We start from the raw sequence: 22,063 nt of genomic DNA, 5'->3' as shown, positions 1-22,063 counted from the left end.
GACTTTTTTGCAGGTCTACTTGTGATAGACATGTCTACCAAATTTCACGTAGCCAAGTTATACTAATGTAAAACAATAAACATCTAGGCTAGCAAGCGTCATCAAACTTGGGTACCATGCTATGACCAAAACGAAAAATGTTTCATGCATCTGTCGAGGAGGCATGCTTCTATTTTGGCAGCAATCGGACAAACTCTCAACAATAAACTCGTCTTTAAATGACCCCGGGTAATGCCAAAATATCAAACTTTACAATGTAGCTTATTTTTACTAAGGTTTTAATAACAATATGTATATATATATTAAAAAAAAAAAAAAAAAAAAAGGTAAAAAAACATTAAGTTAAAATCACTTTCAACAAAACCTCTTTCAGGGAAACAAAACAATTTTTTTTAAACGATATATAACTTCCGGTCCTCATGAAGGCCCATTCAAACTTTCCACCTGCCACCAAAGTTAGTGTTTTTGAGGGAAGAAATATGCACCTCTGTGTTAGCAACGTGCTAATTTTTCTTTAAACAATGTACGAAAAAACTGATCCGTCGAGGAGCTGAGGCCATAAGAAGAAGGTAATTCAGTTCAGGGAGTCTACGTGCCATTGAAGCTCCGCCCTCCTCCTCACTGCCAACCCCAGTACCCGCCGTACCCTCCCGAAAAGCCTCGTCCCGCCTGTTTTCCCGGAAAGCCCCGCCCCCACGCAGGGTTCCTGTGCGGGTCCGAAGTAAAATTGTGCTGTTGAGAGTGTTGCCGATTGTGGTACTGGCGGTGGATGTAGTTGGCACCCCTCCACCGCTGCTGCCGCTGTCGGCCGAAAGCGGGCGGGGCGCGGGACGGACTCTGGCGGGGGCGCTCGTCAATGTCTCTCTTCGGCGGCCGGTGCTGATCAGACTCGGGGGGTCTACGAGGAGAGGGACGAGAAAACCAGGCAGAGAGTCAAACCACTTCTAGCAGTCTGTCAAATCTTGGGAAAATTCAGCCCTTGAAGCCAGTTCCACTTAGCAACATGAACATTGGTAGACATGTTTATCATGAGCAGACTCACAAAAAAGTCTCAAGAAGCCATGCCTGAAAAGACACAGGAAGTCTGCCAATTTGGCTCCAAGTATATTGGGAAAGGGGCCCAAGACTGACCTGGATGGCTCGCCCTCTAGTGGAGAGGGAGTGGAACTGGAGGAGACGCTGTCATCTGCTCCTCTTGAACTTGGAGGCTCCGGCTCCTCTCTCCTGTCATCGGTAGAGTCTGCCTCTGTCTTCTCGTTGGCCGGCGGCACCGTGGCTCCCGCGGGCGGGGTTCCGCTTTCGGTGTCGGGAGCCTCCTTGCGGTGCATCTGCGCTCGCATCTGCGAGATGGCCACGTGCAGCATGTGAAGGTCTTTGGTGCCGTGAGGAGCGCCGCCTTGTTTGACGGAGGTCTCCGGAACCTGCGGGTCCGAGGCGTGGGCCAGGAGGCTCGCGTCGGGGCGAGGGGCGCGCTGCTCCGCGTCGTCATCGCCGCTTAGCTGCCTGGCGACGCCTAAAGATTGAGTTGCATTGTGGGTAATGTCGGAAAACAAGATGGAACCTGGAAAGTTGAACAGTACGAAATTCTACAAAACGGTCCCAAAAATGTAATGATATGCCTCTCAAGTTCAAACCGTTGTCTAGCGCAGCAACAATTAATCAACAATTACCGTCATTTCAGATGTTTAATGGTATTGTGGCATTTATTGTCACTCCTTAATATACATATATGTATAACACACACCCCAGAATTGCTAGTATCCATGCTCAAGTATTATCTGAGTGGAAATTAATTTTATTAGGTTAGTGTTAGGAAACCCGACAAAATGTTTGCCTTGCGCTGACGACACTGATACTTCCGTCTACGGGGATTTAAAGTGACAGCGACAATTTCGGAGTCCTCAATTGACCGAGTGTGCATCTTTTCCGAACCTGGGAGGAAACCGGAGTACCCGGAGAGAACCCACGCAGGCACCGAGCAAAAACATGCAGGCAGGATTTGAACCCGGGTCGTCAGAACTGCGAGCTGGGATGTGCTGACCAGTTGTTATGTTCGACAGAACAATTCACAAATGAGTGAGTTCGTCCAGTATTGTCACATTTTTGTACTTTTTGCGCCAGATTTTGTACTGGAACCTACGACGGTCTAATTTAGAACTCGTGTCCAAGAAAAAAAAAAAAAGCAAAACACACTGACACGGACCTTTGGCCGTCTGCGCGTCCACCGCCACGGTCTGCTTGTCCCCGTGGTCGCGGCGACCGAGCAGCGCGTCGAAACTGTGCAGCATCTCGTCCACGCCGGCCGCGATGATGCCGCTCTTGGAGTAGCGCATGAAGTCCAAGCTATGCACTGAGAAGACAACAAAGAGGAAAAAAAAAAACACGATTAACTTCTCTGGACCAATAAATACACAAATACTCTCAATTAACTGCAATCCGTTTTCAAAGCACTTTGCCATATTGCCTGTCGTTTTGCAGCATTTTAACTGATCAACAACCAAAAGAAAAAAGCAAAGTTTTGTTTCTAGCTTTTTCCTCTCTTTAGTAATCAACAGAAAGCACCGGTTTCTGACCCAAAAGCAGAGAAAATGACTTCAAGCAGAACAGTGACTTTGAGAAATGGATTTTGATTGTTCAAAAACAATCGGATTCGGGCTCCCAAAAGGCGGCTCCGTGTTGACGGAATGCAGAAATGGTAAACGTTTTTTTGCAGAGACACCAAAACGCAATTCGTGGCCTTAGTCTTCTACTCAAAAGCTGTGCTGATCTCAAATCCAAAGCGATGCAACGCCGCCATCTACAGGACCTGTGAGTCACTACAGTGGTTTATTACAAAGCTGAATTTCCCAGACAAGCTGGGTGAGAGCCTTTTCCGCACCTTTTATTAAAAAAGCACTTGACAAATATGTGGCAGTAAACGTTTGGATTCCAGTTGAGGACTGTAGAAATACCAATTGTAAATGAAGCAGAAAATGTATCACTCCATTCATGGATCAAACACCTGTTGTGTATTTTCTCATCAATCTATTTTAGTTTCACTCTGAAAATGTGATCCCAAAGCGCACTGCGCCTAACTTTTTGGTGAGTGGCGATGGTGATGGCGGTGGGTACCTCTGAGGAAGACGGTGTGTCTGAAGCAGGTGTTGAGGGCCTGATGTCGGATCAGGCAGTCCAAGTCGGGAGACGGCTGGACGCCGTTGTCGCAGTGATGCGGCGGCAGGACCTCGATGATCTTCTGCTGGTGGTACTTTACGATGACGTCCAGCAGACTGGCGGCGTCTCTCCGGAACCTGCCCGGCAACAACAACACGTTAAAAAAAGAAAAGCGTGTCTCTTCAAGTCACATTTTCTTATTCTTAAACATCACCAACCGAGTAGAAACAATCAATGAATCCGTTTTCAATCGCGCTTATCGTCATTTGGGTCACGTGCGAGCTGGAGTCAGCACTCTTGCTCTTGATTAATTTCTGACATGTTACGGACCACACCGGTAACTGAATCATAATCAATTTGCGTTTGTGCATTTTCTGCACTATCACTCTGAAATAATGGGCTGTTTTTTATTAAAAGGGATGGAAATTAGCAAATGTTTTTTTCTATCGGATTCAATCAATAATTAAAATAATAGTCAGTTGCAGCCCAACACCAAACACGCCTTTTTGAATGTTGAGCCTTGGATTGAATGATTTTTTTGCCAAACCTCCCTTGAAGGGATGGGCACCCGTGGCCGAGAGGTTAAGCTCACCGCCCGCCGCCGCGGGGACCCCGGTTCAAGTCACCAAGCGGCAGAACAATGTAGACAAAAACAAAAAAACACATCCGCTTGACAGAGGATGCGGCGACACCGCTGTGGTGCGCGCCACTAATCGTTTGTGTTTGCCGTGTCCACTACATTGGGATGGTAAAATGCAGAAGAAGAATTTCACAAATAAAAGATGATTAATTCTCCTCAAACGCGTGTGTGAAAACGTGTTGCTCTCTGATGAAACCAAGGTTGAACTTCGTGTCTCGATCCATTCGACTATCACGCTCTGAAATTCATTTTTTGCATACGCAAACCTATTTTATCCAACAGGAGAAAAACATTTTGTCTATGCAGCAGAATAGCCCAATTAGTACTTGGCCTGCTCTTTAAGCTTCTTGAGGGGTTTGCTGTGAACCTTCCACTTCCAAACACTTTCCGGAGAGTTCCGCTGTTCCAAGAGCGCCAGCAGGGCCTCCAGTTGAACTGCAAGAACAAACGAGCCATCAGAAAAGCCATCCTTCCCCCGCTTGCCCGCCTGACCACGAATCCTACCGGGAGCGACGAGGTCGGGATTGAAGATGAGGTCTTCGGATAGGACGCAGCCGCCGCACCTAAACAGCTGTTCGTACGCGTGCGTCCTGATGTCGTCCAACATGGCGATGCCCAGGAAGCCCACCGACTGGTGCTGCTTGAGCGACACCAGACCCGGAATCTGAAAACAACAAAGTCCAGATACGTTGGAGACATTTTAGTCATTCGAAACAGGAAATGGGATACTCTGGCTCTAGCCGCATTTCAGAGTCAATTTCGACATTTCCAGGGGTTCTTAGAATTTGTTTGGAAAATCTTGCCTCCGAAGTCAGTCTCACATAGCCACGTGAAATCTGCTAGGAATGCATATCATGAGCAGACCCACAAAGTCTCAAAAAGCCATGCCCAAAAACACACAGGAAGGCTGCCTTTTGGTTTGAAGCTGCCACTTTATGGTCATTTCGGACATTTGCAGGCGTCCGGGACAGTCCTCTATTAAAAGGGCAAAACGCTTTCACGTCTATAAAATCCAAACTATTGGTGCAATCTTCCTAATAATTTCACAAGTTGAAGATGACATTAGTTGAGATGTCTACACAAATTATTGTGACAATTGATTGCAGTTTTGAAACATTAAGCTACATTAAGCTGTTTCTCTATAGCGAGTGCATAGAGGAGTCTCCAATAGGTCTCCGCTGAAATCGAACATGGCTAGTCTCCGGGAGAGTCCGTGAGACGGCGCGGAGACTCTAGTGCCCAACAGTTCACCAACTAGTCTCCAGGCCAGTGAGATAGTCACAGCGGCAACTCGTAAATGTGTTGATTTGATTACCTCGTGAACGTGCTCCGCTATGTCTTTGTTCTTGATGATGACCAGAAGTTTGCGATCGGCGACGTCTTGTTTCAAGAAGGAAACGGGATCCTGCTCCGTGTGACCCTGCTGTGTCAGGTACTCCTACAACAACAACAACAACAATACAAACACAAATATAGAAATGAATCAAAGTTTATTCGTCACATTTCGCAGATGCTGAACGAACCCGGACTGACCAAGAATTTGATAACTTTGGATGAACTTGACAAACTATCCCCTAATAGTCATTGTAAAGGTAAGTTTTGATTCTATTATAATACTGTACTGTATTACGGGATTTATTATTGAAATGTTTTAGAATTAAGAAGTATAAACTACTGTATTGATGAAGACAGGAGACGAAAGACGAGGAGAGAGAAAAATGTATTAACAAAAGAAAATTGACAAAAACATATTGCCCAAAAAAAGATCAAGACACACAAACTAAGCTTCGAACAGCACTAAACATCACCTCAATTTGTTGAGACACACTGCATAAAAAGAAAGCGTTAGGAAAGGACAGGAGAAAGGAGGACAAAAAAAAGAGAGTGGAGAAAAGAAGAGCGGAGAGGAAAGTAGAGGAGAGAGGGAAGAGGAGACAAGGAGAGAAAAGAGAAGCGAAGAGATCAATGTGAGGAAAATGAAGCGAATGCGCGTTCGGTGTGTGGAAAAGTACGTAGCTCGTGCGAGGGACCCGAGGCAAAAGTTTGCTTTGCGTCGCAGCGTTACAAACACTTCAAGGACCTAACAGCCTTCGTTATGTCTGAAGTGCGTACACGATGACGACGTTACCTTGACATCCCTGAGCAGCGGGTCCTCCGGCTGGACACTGTGCACGTAGAACTGCACCACAGAGCTTCTCTCCACGTCCTTGATGATGTCGCACAGGTTGCTGAGCACTTCGGGCCTCAGCTGCCAGATGACGGAGCCGAGGGCTTCCGCCGGCGCGAGGGAGAGGAGGTCCGAGTCCGACAGCGGGGGTTCCGCCGGCGCGCAGGACGTGGAGACGCCGTCGGACTGCGTGGACTGAGCGGCGGCCGTCTGGCGGTCAGCGTCCGCGTGGACGGACGCGGGTCGAGGCGCGGCGTCAGGCGGGGGATCCGAAAACCGTCTGCCGGGTGCGATTTGTCCCCACGCTTCAATTTCTCTCGCCGCCTCGGCGCTTTCCGACCCGTCCGTGCCCATTCCGGCCCTGATACTGGACACGAAGGCGCTGACCGTGCTGGCGAGCGCCGACTCGCGGCCGTCGCCCGCCCGCCCGCCGTCGTAGTCCAGCAACATGCCGCTGATGCCGTCTTGGAGGGAGCGCACATAGCCCTCAACCGGGGGACACGGGTGGTACAGGAACACGTACTGGGAAAAGGGCATCACCGCCGGGGGGCCGGAACTCGGTGTGCCGGAGGGACGGTAAGGGGGGGCTTCGGGGAGGCTGTACTGGATGCGCTCCTCTTGCAAGAGGAGATGCAAGTCGGACGAGAAGTGGTTGAGGTGTTTGTGCAGGATGCAGTCGATGCCTTGGAGGGGACGGGGCGGGGGCGAGGAGACGGAAAGGACGGCGCACTCATCGTCCTCTGAAGACACAGTCAGGTCAACCACCTCCATCGCTTTCTCCTTCACCTCCACTGCTTTCTCCACCTCCATCGCTTCCTCCTTCACCTCCATCATTTTCTCCACCGCCGTGATCTCTCCCCCTTCCTCCACCAGGATGGACGGCGCGGCGCTCGCCCCAGCAAAGACAGGCGAGCGCTGACTTTCTCTGCCTTCAGCGTCGCCGTCTGCAGTCACGGCGATTCCTGCAAAAGGGTCGAAAGAGAGCTCGCTGAACGCATCAGCTGGAATGGAATGGACACAGCGACAAGACGAAGACAAAAAACGGATGATAATGAGAAGAGATAGGCCGATGTGTTGTTGTTTGTTCAGGGCCGATACCGATCCCAATCATTAGAAGTCGAGGAGGCCGATAACCAATATTTTGAGCTGATATTCATTTGTGCTAAAAATCCAACACTTTGTTTTAATGACTTTAAGCATGTTTATTAAACGTTTTTTTTTTGTTTTTTTTCATCTTAGGCAAGATTTTTTTTTAAAGACTTTTAAAAATTCTTTCAAAAAGTACAGGGAGCTGCAAGGTTCAACAGCATGTCATACAAAGTGAAATGAAAACTAAAAAACGTTTTCTACAATAAAGTCTCTCACTTTTCCTTGTTTTAAGCTCTAACCAAAATAAAAAGTGAAGGAAGTTTCCAGGGTCAGCAGCCTCACTTATAAAGATAAACAGAAAATTGTAAAGTTACTTGAAGTTTACCCGGTTTTAAAATGATCTCATATTGGCCGTCGGATTTTAGGCTAAGGCCAATGCCGATCTGCGTCAAAATACCGAATATTGGCACCGATAATTATAAATCGGTGCAAATTTTCCGTTGAGTTAGATTTGTATGCCCATTAAAACTAAAATTGGCATGCTGCTTCCAAAATTGCAGTCGCTTTTTTTCGAGTACGTCAAGTTTTTTCTCCACAGCTTCGCCTCCAGATAAGCAAAATTCAGCTGATTAGCTGTAGCAAGACTTGCCAGCTGATTACGATTGGACTCATCTACAGCTACGTGACAACTTGTTTGTGCAGTCACAATTGAGACAGTGCGGTGACAGGTGTGCGCAGCTCCCAATAGGTCAGTACTATCAATATCTGCAAACAGAAAGCTAGCATAGTAGGAATTAAGAGGATTTGTGTGCTGGCTTTTCTCTTAACCTGATAACCATAGGCATACCATTGTAAGTTCTATTTTGTTTCATGCAGTTTTTTTTTTTTTTTAGTTTTCAAAGCTTATAACTATTCCATCTTAGCGTTTTATTTACATAGGTTTTATATATTTCCTTTGTTCCACTTTGTTCAAAAACTTGACATGATAGAAAAAGTGAGATTAGTTTTGGATTCCACACCCAAAAATGTATTAATTAATTAATTAAAAACAGCTGTCAGACCTAACTCAACAAAAATTGTGTTCCCAGTGAGATCAGTCCATCGCCAATAATAAGGGTCTTGAATTTACTTCTTACCATATTAATTTTTAATATTATGAATGAGGGCAGCAAGAAAACTGACACTGTGGAGTAAAAGAGAGAAGGAAACTACGACAACAGAACATTTTTCATTCTTGGCTCAAGAAGAGGGATTTTATCCACGAGGAGACTGAGGGCAGAGAAAGACAACAGTGTTTTGCAGCAAAGTGGAGACTGCGGAGCAAAATACTGCAGTTTCCAGAACAGGTAACTGAGAAAATAACGGCACATTTAACGTATCCGGCAGTACGAGAGACACTAATAAATGAAGAGCGAGGCTTTACTGTATTTACTTTTTGCATTAAGGAGACCAAATTTATCCGAGAGGAGACTGAGGGTAGTGAGAAAATTAAGTGCTGTAGCAAAGTGGAGCCTGTGGAGTACCTAAAGACCAAGCCACAGAGAACGAGACATACTAACAAATGAACGACAACGGAGGAGAATGACGCTATTTATTGCATTAAAGAGACGGATTTTATCCACATGGAGACTGAGGAAGCACTGCAGCAAAGTGGAGATTGTGGAGTAAAAGTGTGAGTAAGTGAACAGGTGCAGCGACAAACCTGCACACTCCCCGGAGGCGGGGGGAGGAACCTGCTGCTGCCTCTGCTGCTGCCGCTCCGCATGGTTTCTTTGCTCATTAAGTGGCGGGGACTGGCATTGGGGGGGCAACGACTGAGGGGACGGGCACCCGGAGGGAGAGGGGGGGCGCCGGGCGTCCGGCGGGGGCGCTAGACGACAGGGCTCGGGGGAGGGCGCGGGGCTGGGCTCGGGGGAAGGGCACCTCGAGGGCGAGGCAGGGGGGCTCGGAAGGGGCGAGGGAGGGGGGCACAGAGGGGGGCTGGCCCCGGGGGACGAGGCGGGGCTGGCTCCGGGGGCGTGGTCTCGCAGGGTCGCCATAGCGACGTGATGGAAGCGAGGGTCTTGGGGGAGGTCGCGCTCCCTCCGCGCGTACCTCTCGGAACGCAGACCTGCACGCATTTCACTTTGTTTAGCCTACAAACCTCCGCCAAAGAAAAACTTGATCTGATGAGATGAAAACATTTTAAAAACATTTCATATTTTCGTCGGCACGGTGAAGGACTGGTTAGCACATCTGCCTCACAGTTCTGAGGACCGGGGTTCAAATCCCGGCCCCGCCTGTGTGGAGTTTGCATGTTCTCCCCGTGCCTGCGTGGCTTTTTTTCCGGGATCCCAAAAACATGCACGGTAGGTTGATTGAAGACTCTAAATTGCCCGTAGGTGTGAATGTGAGTGCCAATGGGTGTTTGTTTGCGATTGGCTGGCGACCGGTTCAGGGTGTACCCCCCCACCCGCCCGAAGATTGGTGGCATAGGCTCCAGCAGCCCGCGAAATTGAGATGTTGATCGTTGTGTTGTTTGCAAATGTCTCATTTAGATGAAATATGAAGATAATGAGTCTGCTTTATGGAGGGCGACAGACATTTCTGAATATTTACTGCTGAGGCTCAAATTCCAAGGAAAATTGTCCAAATGGACAATTTTCATTTAAACAAGGTCTCTAAACGATTGATAATCCAAATAATTTGATAACCCTTTAGTTGTCCTTGAATCGATACATTGTTGCACCTGGCGTTTTCTTTGCACGTATTATTCTGAAGTATTGTATTTTACAGGGTTAATGGCAATGCCCTGCACATTGATGGAAGTACACAAACGCAGCTCCAACTACGTCGCACATTGCAAGAAGAATAACAGGGTTTGTGTTAATTGCTCACCTGTGATGCGTATGAGCCTCCAGGGGATGTCTCCCACGTCGTCGTCCTCGTCGTACGCTCTCCTCCCCGCGCCGCCTCCTCCTACTCGCGGGTCAAGGTGATAACTCTCTCCGATGGGACTGAATCCCTCCAGACTACTCACGCTGCACGCCGCCTGCTCCTGCATACACACAAGCTTTAACGAGGTCCGCCACAGAGCGGACGATCGTCGGAGAGGGGCTTCCGGTCCACCTCCAGCTCGTCCTGCTTCCTCAGGTCGACGTCCCGGTCGGCGGGCAGGCCCAATTTGGCGGCTAGCCGCTCGAACGGGGACGACTCGGCCCGGCCGTCCTCGGCGGCCTCGCCGCTGCTGTGGCTTCTTTGCGGCGCTACTCTGGCCGCCTGCTTGAGACCTGGCAGAAGACGCACACGTTAATTCATTGACTCTCCGGCTGCGCTGCTTTGAGCGCTTTTACTTGAGCAGCATTACAGCGCTTCAACACAGGCGGAGTTGAAGTTACAGCAGAGTCAATGGGAGTGACGCCATCAACGCAGATTACAAAGCGGAACCTCCACAGTCAAACAAATGTTCTGTGATGCTGACTGACAACCATTTTTCCCCTCATAAGAAAAAATGTTCAAGGATTTGTGTTGTCTTACTTTACGTTGACAATACTAAATAACTTTTTTAAGTAATTTTGTTATATTAACTAATTATTATTTCAAATTTAACTTCACTAATGTTTAGATATTTTTTAAACATTTAAATTTTTATTTTATTAAGATTTATATTATATTATTTTAAAATTATATCTGTATTTATTATTGTATATATTTACTGTAGATTAAATCAGATTTTATCTGAATGCTTTAAAATTTGATTATTCAAACTATTTCTTTTTTTACAATCTATTGATTTCTCATTTATTTACTTAGATTTTATTTAATTTTTATTTGATTTTATTTGAATTGGAATTTGACATTTACTTTAATATCTAGAAAAAGACTACAGTATCTATTTAATTATTTGACTACTGAGATTTTTCATTTTATTTTGAATTTCCTTTTCATTTTAATCTGACCCAGGGTCAAACTGTCGGCAATAAAAAAAATATTTATTCCTTATTTACGCTAACTTTATCTAATAATTAAATTTACATTATTTATTTTAGATGAACAAATTTTACCTTAACTTTATAACACTTTTACTTGTTTAAAATTGTATTTTATTTATGTCATTTACTTTATTTACTCAAGATTGGTTTCTTATTCATTAGATTATCTTTATTATATTTACCATAATATTTTTTTACTCGATTTTGTGTGTAATGTATTAATTATTTCAATATTTTTAAAAAAAACAACCCATATGTCTGCTCAATTATTTGACTATTATGAGCTATTTTCATTATATTTTCAATTTTCTTTTGATTTTTATCTGGCCCATGGTCAAATTGTCAACATTTAAATATTATATATTTATTTATAATATATATATTTATGAACTGTCCGACACTTACACGTCAGCAGTTTGCGAAGTCTGCCGGCGAGCTCCGATCCGTCCTCCCGCACGGCCACGCCCACCAGACCCACCGACTGAATGGCGGAGGCCAGAGAGCCGGGGAGGGCTGCGGATCGACCACCTTCTACTGCCAGGGGGGGAAAAAAACAAAGATGAGACCTCACAAAATGGATGCACACAACATTTTCGGGAAAAAACTTGAAGTTTGAACTTCTGAAACTTGTTATGTCCGCTCACCTGCACTCTTGTCCCATTCTGCCGGCTCGTGCGAGGCCTTCAAGTACTTGAGGGCCCGCTCGGCCGCCCTCTGCTCCATTCTTCTTTTCCTCGACGGCGTTCTCGCTTCTCCTCCTCGCGCCGCCTCTATCCTCACCTCATTCTCGGCGTTCCGCTTGCAGGTCATCACCAAGTCCATCAGCTGCTGCATCTGAACACAACGCCACATAGACGCAGCGCCCGAAGTCGCCGGGTGAGGCGTGCGCTTCAGGGAAATAAATGGCGCCCTCACTTTTCAATGAAAAAACAGGTCGGGTTGTTATTTCACTTCTTAGACGCAATGGTTCACAGATCACTTCATCTTAAATTATTTTGATTTAGTAATTTTATTGCAATTATGTTTAAATTCCAACTTTTATTTCGCTGACATTTTTTATTCCTCATTTTGTAAATTTGAATGTACTTTATATTTAAAGGTCCTGTATTCTGCCTATTTCGACCTCCGTGGAGTGACTCCCTAACATGGACGTAGTATAAAAGTGTCAATTTCATGTCAAAAGTTAGTTTTGTCATACGAGTGTACAGAGAAGGCCCCTCTGACAGCTACTTCTGTTTGACCCAGTTTTGTATCCGCTTTGTCCATATTTGGCAAAGACCGCCCCCTGTTACTCTGATTGGTTGCCTCCGTGTAGAAGACCTCACCCACTTGTGAGAGCACATGTGTTTGTTATGTTGACAGCGCCGGCTCGGAGCGGAGAGGTAGGCGGAGATCTTCGCGAGTGACCTAGATAAGCTCGAGAAACTCCAATGAGCTGATTTCAGGCTTCTCGGCAGAAAAACACCTGGAAGTCAGGAATGCGTGGACCATTTGAATTCATAATTCACATTTACTGAGGCAAAATAGAGACAATATAAATAATAAAATAAAGTCGATTTGGCAAAATATCTCCCCTTTACTGATTTATTTTAACTTTATTTTCTTATTTTTATTATCCATCCATTTTCCATACCACTTATCCTCACTAGAGTCGCGGGTGTGCCGGAGCCTACCCCAGCTGACTGAGGGCGAGAGGCGAGGAACACCCTGAACTGGTCGCCAGCCAATCGCAGGGCACATACAGACAAACAACCATTCGCATTCGCATTCACACTTTTGGGCAATTTAAAGTCTTCAATTAACCGAGCGTGCATGTTTTTTGGGATGTGGGGGAAAACTGGAGTACCCAGAGAAAACCCACGCAGGCACGAAGAGAACCTGCAAACTCTACACAGGCGAGGCCGGATTTGAAACCGGGTCCTCAAGAATGTGAGGCAGATGTGCTAACCAGTTACCCACCGTGCCGACCTAATTTGGATTATGTATTCAATTCAATTGTATCTATTTTTACTTCATTTAAATTTTTTTGCTCCAGGGTCAACTGAATGTGTTCTTAGGAAATGCGCATGGTTACCTTGTGCGTGTTGCTGCTGCTGGGCCCCTCGTGTGCCTTCCTGGGTGGTCTGACCAGCTGAGGCTCCAAGTGTCCGCAGTGCAGCTCCACCATCTTCCGGGCGTGTGACACCGACAGCTGGTAGCGAGCCGGACTGTGAAGGTACGAGCGCAGGGAGCCGTCCACGTTGAGCTGGTGGCGTTTGGGCACCAGGTAGACAGCGGCCGTCTCGTCCTCTTTCGCGTCGTACTTGCCCATGTCGTGCGCTCGCCCCTGCGGGTGTCGGGAGGTGTTAGAGAGTGCTTCAAAAACTGGGTTCCCACAAAATACTTATGTTGTATCCTTTTTCAAAAGTGCATATGAGTGTACCAACTTACGATTTTTTTGGGTGTGTGTTGCACGCCAAAATGGGAGTTCAGAACACAAACACAAAATGGAGCAAATTAAGCTACTGTAATGCCCTCACATGTGGGCAAGGAGAGCCGCAGCCTTTCACTGAACAGAACAGCAGGGAAACGCACAAATACAAAATGAGAGCACTCGCAAGGAGCTGCTGTAGCTGCTTGCGTACAGGCGCTCACACACTTAGCGCACTTAGAAACCTAGCCAACCTGTACGTCCAGTGCGTACAGTAATTAGTTCCACTTTATAAAAGCTGATTGTGAGGAGGTCTTGAGTAAATTGAGTTGGAGGAAACGGAAAGCCCTGCGTTAGCGTGGGGGTGAGGGCGCGCACGTTCGGCCCACCTTGCCCTCCTTCTGGCCGGCCAGGTACTCTTGCGCTTGGAGCTCCACGCCGGCAGAGAGCTCCGAGGCGGGATTGGCGTGGCTCTTGAGGAGGGCGTGATGAAGCGCCGGAATAAAGTGCTTCAGTCCTGCCATCACCAACGCACCGCCAACACCGCCACAGGAGGAGGCACAAGTGGATGCTACACAAACAGGAACAACAACAAAATTATTCCACATTACACACATCTCTCTATATATGTAACTATTTATTTTTATTTTTTCAAATTCTATTTATTTGTTGTGACTTTAACTTAAATATATATCCATTTTGACACTGCCATTTAAAGCATCTATTTTATCATCTAAGAGGGGCCCATCACATCATTTTGCAAGGCTCTACAAGATTGCTGCAACTTTCCTCACTGTGAGGATTATTTCTAGTCTGCTTGATTATTTCTGCTGTTTAATGCGGCATTTATACTGAATAACAGGAAAGTAGTAGTATTAATGGTACTGGTAGTGCTCGTGGTGGGAGTAGCAGTAGTTATAATCGTGTCCTTGTGTTACTCACTCGATTTGTCCACATCTCTGCTTTCGGGGAAGACGAACAAGGCCTGGAGACATCTCCTCCAACTCTCCCCTCTCTCTGAACACATCATGATGAGTAGTGCTTATGCTGGGATGATTACCGTATGACATTATTATTATGGGTATTAGTTCAACAAACTGTCAGGCTTCCTACCAGGGGGTGTGGCCATCTGAGCACTGGACAGCAGGAAGAGGAAGCCTCGCTCAGTCAGTGCATGCACCAGAACCTGGATGGGCAGAACAAACTAAATTACTTTTTAGATAAGAATTTTGAACAATACAAAAAAAAATAATTAACGACACTTTTTTTCAATTCTTTTGTAGCCATCATTGTAATTTCTAATATGTTTCACATTTGTAGTAGTCATTTTCTATTCAATATTTTTGTCTTACATGCTCATATTTTTGTCTAATAATTTAGTTTTTCTTTGTCAAATACTTTTGGATTATAATACATTTGTATTTTTTTTTAATGTGTATTTTTTGATAAAAAATGTTTTGTTAAATATGTTTGCGATATTTGTTTGTTTGTCAAATATTTGTTGTCCTATATTTTGTTTTTGACAAATATTTTTGTTTCCCCAATGTCCATTTTTTCATATATATTTGTATAACTTTCTAATATTTTGTCACATTTTTGTGCATTACTTTGTAAGGTTTTGTTACATATTTGGTATTACTTTCTATATCCATGTTTTTCTTAATTTTCTCATATCTGTCTTATTGTGTAAAATTAGGCAAATATGTATTATTTTCTAAAACGTCAAATACTTTTTTGTTGAATATTTTTTTCCGCCTCTCCATATTTTTTATTTTTATTTTTTTTATTGAGCAGCATTAGTATGAATGTAGCCGATTGGAAGCTAAAAAGCAGAAGTTGCTTTTTTTTTGTTTTGTTTTCCCAACGACATGGCCACCCACCACTCTCTTGGCCTCCAGCTCCTCCAGCAGCCTGCTGATGCTGCTGGTCGAGCGACTTCTGTCCACCGCCTCCAGCAGGCTGCAGTGATGGCCCTGCGTCGCAACTACGCACAAAGACAGACGGACGGGTATGATATGACAACATTTACACGGTAGAAGACTTGAAACGGCGTGCTCGCGTGCTGCGTCACCTTCCTTGCTGCTGCCGTAGAGGTTGTAGGAGAAGAGCTCGGGCGGGAGCAGCTTGGCCACCGTGTCCAGCCTCATCAAATGTCCCATCTCCAGCCTGTCGGGCCTGGAGGACAAGAGACACGTGACAAAATGGCCTCCAACCAGATGTGTGACTTGTTCATGAACAAGTCAAATGGAGTCTTGAAGCTACATGGGAAATAATAAATTTGCGGCGAGACCACGTCAGTCTCTACTGGAACGCCAATCGTCTGCACGCGACGTAATACCATCTTTCTTTAATGCTAAGCATGGTGGCAAGACTCCATACTTGAATCCGTATAGGAGTTATATACAGTTTATGTGCCTTGCTTGGTGCTGCTGTTTTGGTTAGCAACAGAGTTCAACAGAGCAGTTAATTTACCCTTTAATCTATGGCTGGCCAAACTTTTGTGCTCATGTGCACATTTCATGGGGGGAATATCTTCATTATGATTGCCTAATTGCATCTGGCGACCAGTTCAGGGTGTACCCCGCCTCTCGCGCGAAGATAGCTGGGATAGGCTCCGGCACGCCCGCAACCCTTGTGAGGCTCAAGCGGTACAGAAAATGGATGGATAATTTGATTATAATTCATTCCCCAATTATTTCATAAAATACAAAATTGTTCAAACATGGATCTTGTTTTTTTCTTTTACAATTTTTTTATTTGCAATAAATCAAGTATCGAATTAATGGGATAAATAAATACATTTGTTAACTAGATTAACAAAAAAAAATCACTCCAGTTTTGTATTATTTATAGTTATTAATAATTAACCAGTTATTTGGTGAAATCAAACCAAAATGTTAAATATGTAAAATTCTTTATTTTACCACTATTTTTATTCTTTCATTGGTAATAGATCATAATAAATAAATAAATGATCCAATGATGTGAGATGAAAGATTAAAATAATACTAATAAAATATATAAAATTGTTATTTTTAATAAAATAATTCCTTTTCAACCAGTTATTTGATCAAATAAGTATAAAAATGTTTAATAAATATGTCAAATTGTTTCTTATATTTTTAATAAACAATAGTAAATCAATCAAACAGTTATTTAAGATGAGATCAATAAACTGGTAAAATAACTGTTCAGTGGGCCAGCTTCAAAAACCCAGAACAGGCCGTATGTGGGCCCCCAGCCCATAGTTTGGCCACGGCGCTTTGATCTAGCATCGTACAGCTATCAAGTCGCCGATGACGACCTACTCACAGTTTGTGCGGGAGGAAGGGCAGCGATGAGGAGCGCAGGGAGAAGGGGAAGAGGATGTCGTCGCCGTGCACCAGGTCGCCGCTCCACACAGTGAACCGCGCTCGCTCTGGAGGGCACAGACCACGCGCGACCATTTTCTACCACATTCCAATGAACGCCTCCATGAATTACTAAACTAGAGAGAGAGAAAGAGAGATCGCTCACCTTTACTCGTCTCGCCCGGCCAACAGTTCAACCTGCGCCGCAAACACAGCGCCTCGTCAATGCGTACGTTCACGCAACAGTATACATCTTTTGGTTGTTTCGTTTCACCAAGCAGTGTACAATTGAAATAATGTGCCCAAATGCACGTCAGATTGTGCGACTGGGGGGGACTGCTGTTACCTGACGGGCGCCAAAGGCATGCTGGGAAGCGGCGAGTCTTTGCCTTTGTAGTGGAAAGAGACCACGGCATAGGGGCACACTTGGCGGGGACGCTGTCGCAGCTCGTCGAAGGCATACTCGTAAAAGTAATGCTGAAAATTTGCCACAACGTTGAGCGCATTTCAGACGAAAAATGTCCACGAGGCGAGCGTTTGCGCTCGCTCACCTGCGTGTGCTCGAAGGCTCGGAAGGAGGCGACGGACGTGATCTTGCTGACGTTCTTGGAGAGGTGGCTGTCGAAGCGCGGCGTGGGGTCCAGCACGTTCTTGATGTTCTCGTAGATGCTCTTCACTTTGCCCTGAAAGCGCACGCCCGGGGGGGCCGGGACCGCGTCAGCGTCGCGTGCCGACGACCCGCGGGCGAAGCGTCAATCTGGGACGACTCACCTTCATGACTTTGAAGACGACGATCTCGCCTGAGGCGCCGTGGTGGAACGGATGAACCTGGAGTAAGTCTGAATACCTGCATAAATACACACCTGCACACGCGCAGATGAAAACAGAAAGAAACAAAGAGAGAGAGACTATTACAAAACACGCAGGCTTTTAGTGGTAAATGTGGTCATGTTTTGAAGTATTAATATTACTGTAACTAGGGGAGGTGTCGATCCGATCACGTGATCCGCACCAGGCGGAAAAAGATCCGATTTTTAGATTTTCTAAATTATTGAAATGCCCCAAAGCGACCAGTAACTCAATCACAAGTAATTTATGGAATAAATAAGTCAGTTCAATCTATTAGGAAAATAACCATTAGTTATTTGCAGTCGTAGTATTAGTTAATAACCTGCAATTGAAATGTATTTGAACCTGAAGCAGCCTCAGAAGCACATAACTAACTAGTATCCCTTCCTTCGCATTAATCAGTAGCAAAGAAGTTGCTCTCAGTTAAAAAAATAAAAAATAAAAAATATGTGAAATATGTGATCGTGACAGGACGAAAGCTTGCAGTTATATGTGCGCTATAGCTCCCACCTTTATTGGGGTCTCCCAGCGCCGAGTGCCAGTTTTGACCCACGAGCAGACCTTTCTCGCACAGCCACGACACCTTCAACACACACACACACACACACACGCGCGTGATTGAAAACAATTCAAAAGGAATAATATCATTATGATACAATACTACGCTGCTTACCTTGGCCTCTTCGCTCAAGAGGAAGCAGTAACTCTCCTCCAGCTCCTTTTCCGTCCTGCCCTCCGCCTTCATCTCCCTCCTCTTCTCCACAAACTGACACACACGCGAACACAAACACGCACACAAAGATAACATCCTCTGAGCTCCCCCACATTTCTACAAGCAGGATTATAAAGTCTTTTTTTTTTTTTTCAAGCTAGACATAACAAGTCTTATTTGTTTCCTTGATAAAAAAATTGTATTTTTAGACAATTGACCTTATTTCTTTAAGATTTAAAATTAATAGGAGTTTGCAAACGAACATTTTTCAGAGGTTAAAAGTATCATTTTTGATACAACAATCTAATATTGTTTTGAGTCGTATTATTTTTAAGATAGTAGTGAAAGTAATATTTTTAAAAATGATATTTTTTTTTATAGATAAAGCCAAATTTTGAAGTGATATTTTTCTACATAGTTATTAGTGATTTATTTCTAGATAGTCTTTCATCGACAATAAGTCACATTTACTTAGATAAAAAGTAACATTTTATAGATGAAAATATTTACTGATTAAGAAAGTAATTTTTCTGAGATTAAAAAGTTATATTTTTCTGGATCGGTGATTGTTAACCTTGCTGGAGGTCCTGAACCCCGCACGTTGTCATATGTGCATTCACCGAACCCTTCGTAATCAGAAAAATAAAGTGCCATTTATTTTTTGGGTAAAATAATCTAAATAAATAACGCACAGATTATATCTGTGCACATAACATCAGTGTTCAAAGCGCCAAACCGACAGTTTATGAATTTCACCCCAAAATCTTACAAACTTAAAAGGTTATTACCTACAAATCAATGTCCTTTTTGCTGAGATAACATCAGGACTGGTCGGCTTCACGTTGACAAATGCAAGTAGAATCTTTTTTTTTTCTTTCCTCCAAGTAAACTTAATTGCGCTTTGTGTGTACAAATGCAGAAACTATGCACGGCAAGTGAAAATGGCGTTGGCGTCGTGTAATATTTTATCTGTTTGGTTTTTTTTGTAAGTAAATGCAACATGGCAGCATTACAGCTCAACAAGGCAGCATTACAGCTCAGAATAAAGTAAGCAGTATGTTATTCTCTGTTTTGTTGCGATCCAAAAATTCAGACTCGGGGTTGATTTGTTTCTTTTCTGATTTCCTCGAATGCACCCCGGAGTCAGCACCCATTGGTTGGTAGCCCTAGCGACAAGGAGCGCAGGTGCACAAGACGGCGCCCACCTCTTTCTCCAGCTGCTCGCTGTGGACCAGCCGGGGGCGGCTGTAGGCGAAGCAGCCGGCCGACGCCGTGTCCACGTAGCCGGCCGTCAGGATGCTCATCACGCCCTCGTATTCCCGCGACTCGCCGGAGATGTGCTTCAACAGAGCTGCCGACGTTCAAACAAAGACAAGTGAAAGATGATCTTTTCGGTGATACTGACATTTTGGAGAACTCTATTTACTGTAGAACGTTTTCGTTGAATTTTATAAGCCATGCTGCTGAGGCCTGGGAGCTCGCTGCACTTTTTGTTCAAAATTGTAAGACAGAGATTTCTATCGTCTAAGATTAAAAAAAGAATAAGACTTTTTTTTTTTTACTTTATTATATTGTATATCTGCAGCATATCATATCAGCATATGGTTAAAGGCATTTAAGTGCTGGGGGTTGTGTTATTTTTTAATTTTGATGCCTTTTACTACAAATAAATATCAGTTCCAAATATCGGTTATCGACCTCCTTGACTATTAATAATCGATACAAGATCGGCCCTGAAAAAACATATCGGTCTACCGCCAGTCTGGATCGTTATTGGCAGTGATGGAAGTTACCAGCTGATCATGCGACTTGCTATGTGCTCAACCAACATGAGGTAAAAATGAAAAAACTAAAAATTAAATCTTCTCTGAACACAGAGTACTTTCCCTATCTTATTAGCATTAGTAAATCACGTTACATGTCTCGTGTTGTTGCTACGCTAATGTTAAAAAGTACACCTAGCCAGCCAGATGTGTTTTTTCAGATTGGACAGGGAATTTCTGAACGCCAGAAGTTAGTAGTTTTTCGTTTTTGAACGCCGGAAGTTAGTAGTTTTTAGGAAGGCACAAGAGACATCATTCTTGGAGCCAAAAACATCAAACCATTTTCTTAAGTAATCTTTTGCTGTGGTTAATGCTCCCTGAAAAAAAAAGGCAACGAGCCTATTTTGATCCAAGTCAGCACTAAAAAATACATATATCATTTTTCAAATGTAGAAAGCAAAAGTATTTTAAAAAAATGTTGTAAAGAACAGATACCTGAAAATTAGGGGCAGCACGATCAAATATTTTTAGAATACATTATTCTATGGATCAATCCATCAATTCATTGGATACAAATGTATTTGGCATTGAAATCTTATTTTTCCATTAGTTTACTAATAGAATACTGTTGATTAATTGCCATTGTTTAATGATGAACCAAAACCAGATAAAGAACAATTCAGCAAGCTCTCACAAGAGAGTGATGACGTGCTCGCCGACCTTTTTAAGTTGTTTCCCAGGTGATGATGAATGCGAAGGGCTATTATTTGGCTATTATTTGGACTTGTGAACCTACTTCAGGTTGAACTACGTCTCCATGATTGTAACGTAATCAGCAAAAGAGAAGAACAAAGTAAAGCACAGACACCTAAAAATGTACTTGAGTACAGTATGTAAATATTTGTACAGGATGGGACGAAAGTTATTATAAAGTTATTATCCAACAATCAAGTGAGCGAAGACGTCTAACTGTCGTTGATTGAGACGTTAAAGCTTAAAAGCTAGTCGGCTAGCAACCTCTCGCTCCGCCAAAATTGCCTTTTCAAACTATTTCGTCCATTGTCAGGCAAAAGCAGCTTTCGCTAGCGGCCGCACCTTTCTTCTCCTTCCTCGGGATGTGAAACTTGCCGGGCTCCATCGGCATGTGCCTCTGGTGGACGACCAGCGACGACCTCCGGCCGGGCGGCGGTGCTCCCGGGCCCGCCTGGCCGCCTGGAAGAGCCTCCCCGAGGGTAGGAAGGAGCGCGCTCGCGCACTCGCCATCTTGCAAGCTAACACTTCGAGCTCCGCCGTATTCCGAGGAGGACACCCTCCTCGGCGGCGGGCACGGCACCCTCCGCGCCACGCCGTACTCCATCGCTCCCGGCCCGGTCCTAGTCCTCTCGGTCAGCTGTCAGCACGGCACCGCGACGCCGCCGCTCTTCTCTTCCTCTTCTTCTCGCTGGGATGCGCGTTAATGTAACAGTACCATGGTCCCAAACACAACGGACGCCATGTTTCCGCCGAGTGCATCTTCTTCGCTGAGATTTAGCCGCTGCCTGAGTGCGGGATGATATTTTGGTGCCACCTATTGATCGTGTGTCGTAACTACAAGAAGGAGGGATGGATGGACGGGCGGATCCTACTCTAAAAACACGTCAATCACCATCATGGATACACACAATGCCACCAAACTACACAAACCTAACAGCATGTGGAATTTCTCAATGCAGGTCGTCACGAGATACGTTTAAGTAGGTAAGTACTATAAAAAAAAAGTACAGTGACTGTTTTTTTTTTTGTCAATGTCTTTATGTCTCCAAAGTGTTCCGTTGTCGTACTAGAGCGGCTCCAACTACCGGAGATAAAAATTCCTTGTGTGTTTTTTTTGGACATACTTGGCAAATAAAGATGATTCTGATTCTAAATAGACTCACTCTAGTGTTTGAGTCTGTTTCTATGAAAGTAACTACCTGGTGT

General features: G+C 44.6%; 1 protein-coding gene across 4 annotated transcripts; it reads right to left on the bottom strand.

Moving 5' to 3' along the window:
* Positions 1 to 344: 344 nt before the first annotated feature.
* Positions 345 to 21,628, bottom strand: tasora (transcription activation suppressor a). Of its 4 annotated transcripts, none has more exons than XM_061783535.1 (28): positions 21,200 to 21,628; positions 19,547 to 19,692; positions 18,303 to 18,395; positions 18,140 to 18,212; positions 17,552 to 17,643; positions 17,332 to 17,463; positions 17,127 to 17,257; positions 16,947 to 16,978; positions 16,743 to 16,848; positions 15,502 to 15,605; positions 15,311 to 15,414; positions 14,544 to 14,616; positions 14,373 to 14,447; positions 13,820 to 14,001; positions 13,095 to 13,346; positions 11,665 to 11,854; positions 11,426 to 11,554; positions 10,158 to 10,318; positions 9,927 to 10,086; positions 8,752 to 9,159; positions 5,922 to 6,922; positions 5,109 to 5,231; positions 4,298 to 4,457; positions 4,120 to 4,228; positions 3,112 to 3,290; positions 2,204 to 2,350; positions 1,132 to 1,513; positions 345 to 898 (listed from the first exon to the last, which is right to left on the bottom strand). In XM_061783535.1, the coding sequence occupies exons 1-28, from the start codon at positions 21,459 to 21,461 to the stop codon at positions 619 to 621; spliced, it is 5,286 nt and encodes a 1,761-aa protein (XP_061639519.1). In that variant the 5' UTR covers positions 21,462 to 21,628; the 3' UTR covers positions 345 to 618. The 4 variants fall into 4 exon arrangements, with proteins under 4 accessions (XP_061639519.1, XP_061639521.1, XP_061639520.1 ...); XM_061783537.1 differs by having other exon boundaries at positions 9,927 to 10,080; XM_061783536.1 differs by having other exon boundaries at positions 11,426 to 11,551.
* Positions 21,629 to 22,063: the final 435 nt, after the last annotated feature.

The sequence above is a fragment of the Phyllopteryx taeniolatus genome, chromosome 9 (assembly GCF_024500385.1).
Source record: "Phyllopteryx taeniolatus isolate TA_2022b chromosome 9, UOR_Ptae_1.2, whole genome shotgun sequence".
NCBI lineage: Eukaryota > Metazoa > Chordata > Actinopteri > Syngnathiformes > Syngnathidae > Phyllopteryx > Phyllopteryx taeniolatus.
Note: the sequence above shows the minus strand (reverse complement) of the source record. Positions and strands in the feature narration are given on the sequence as shown.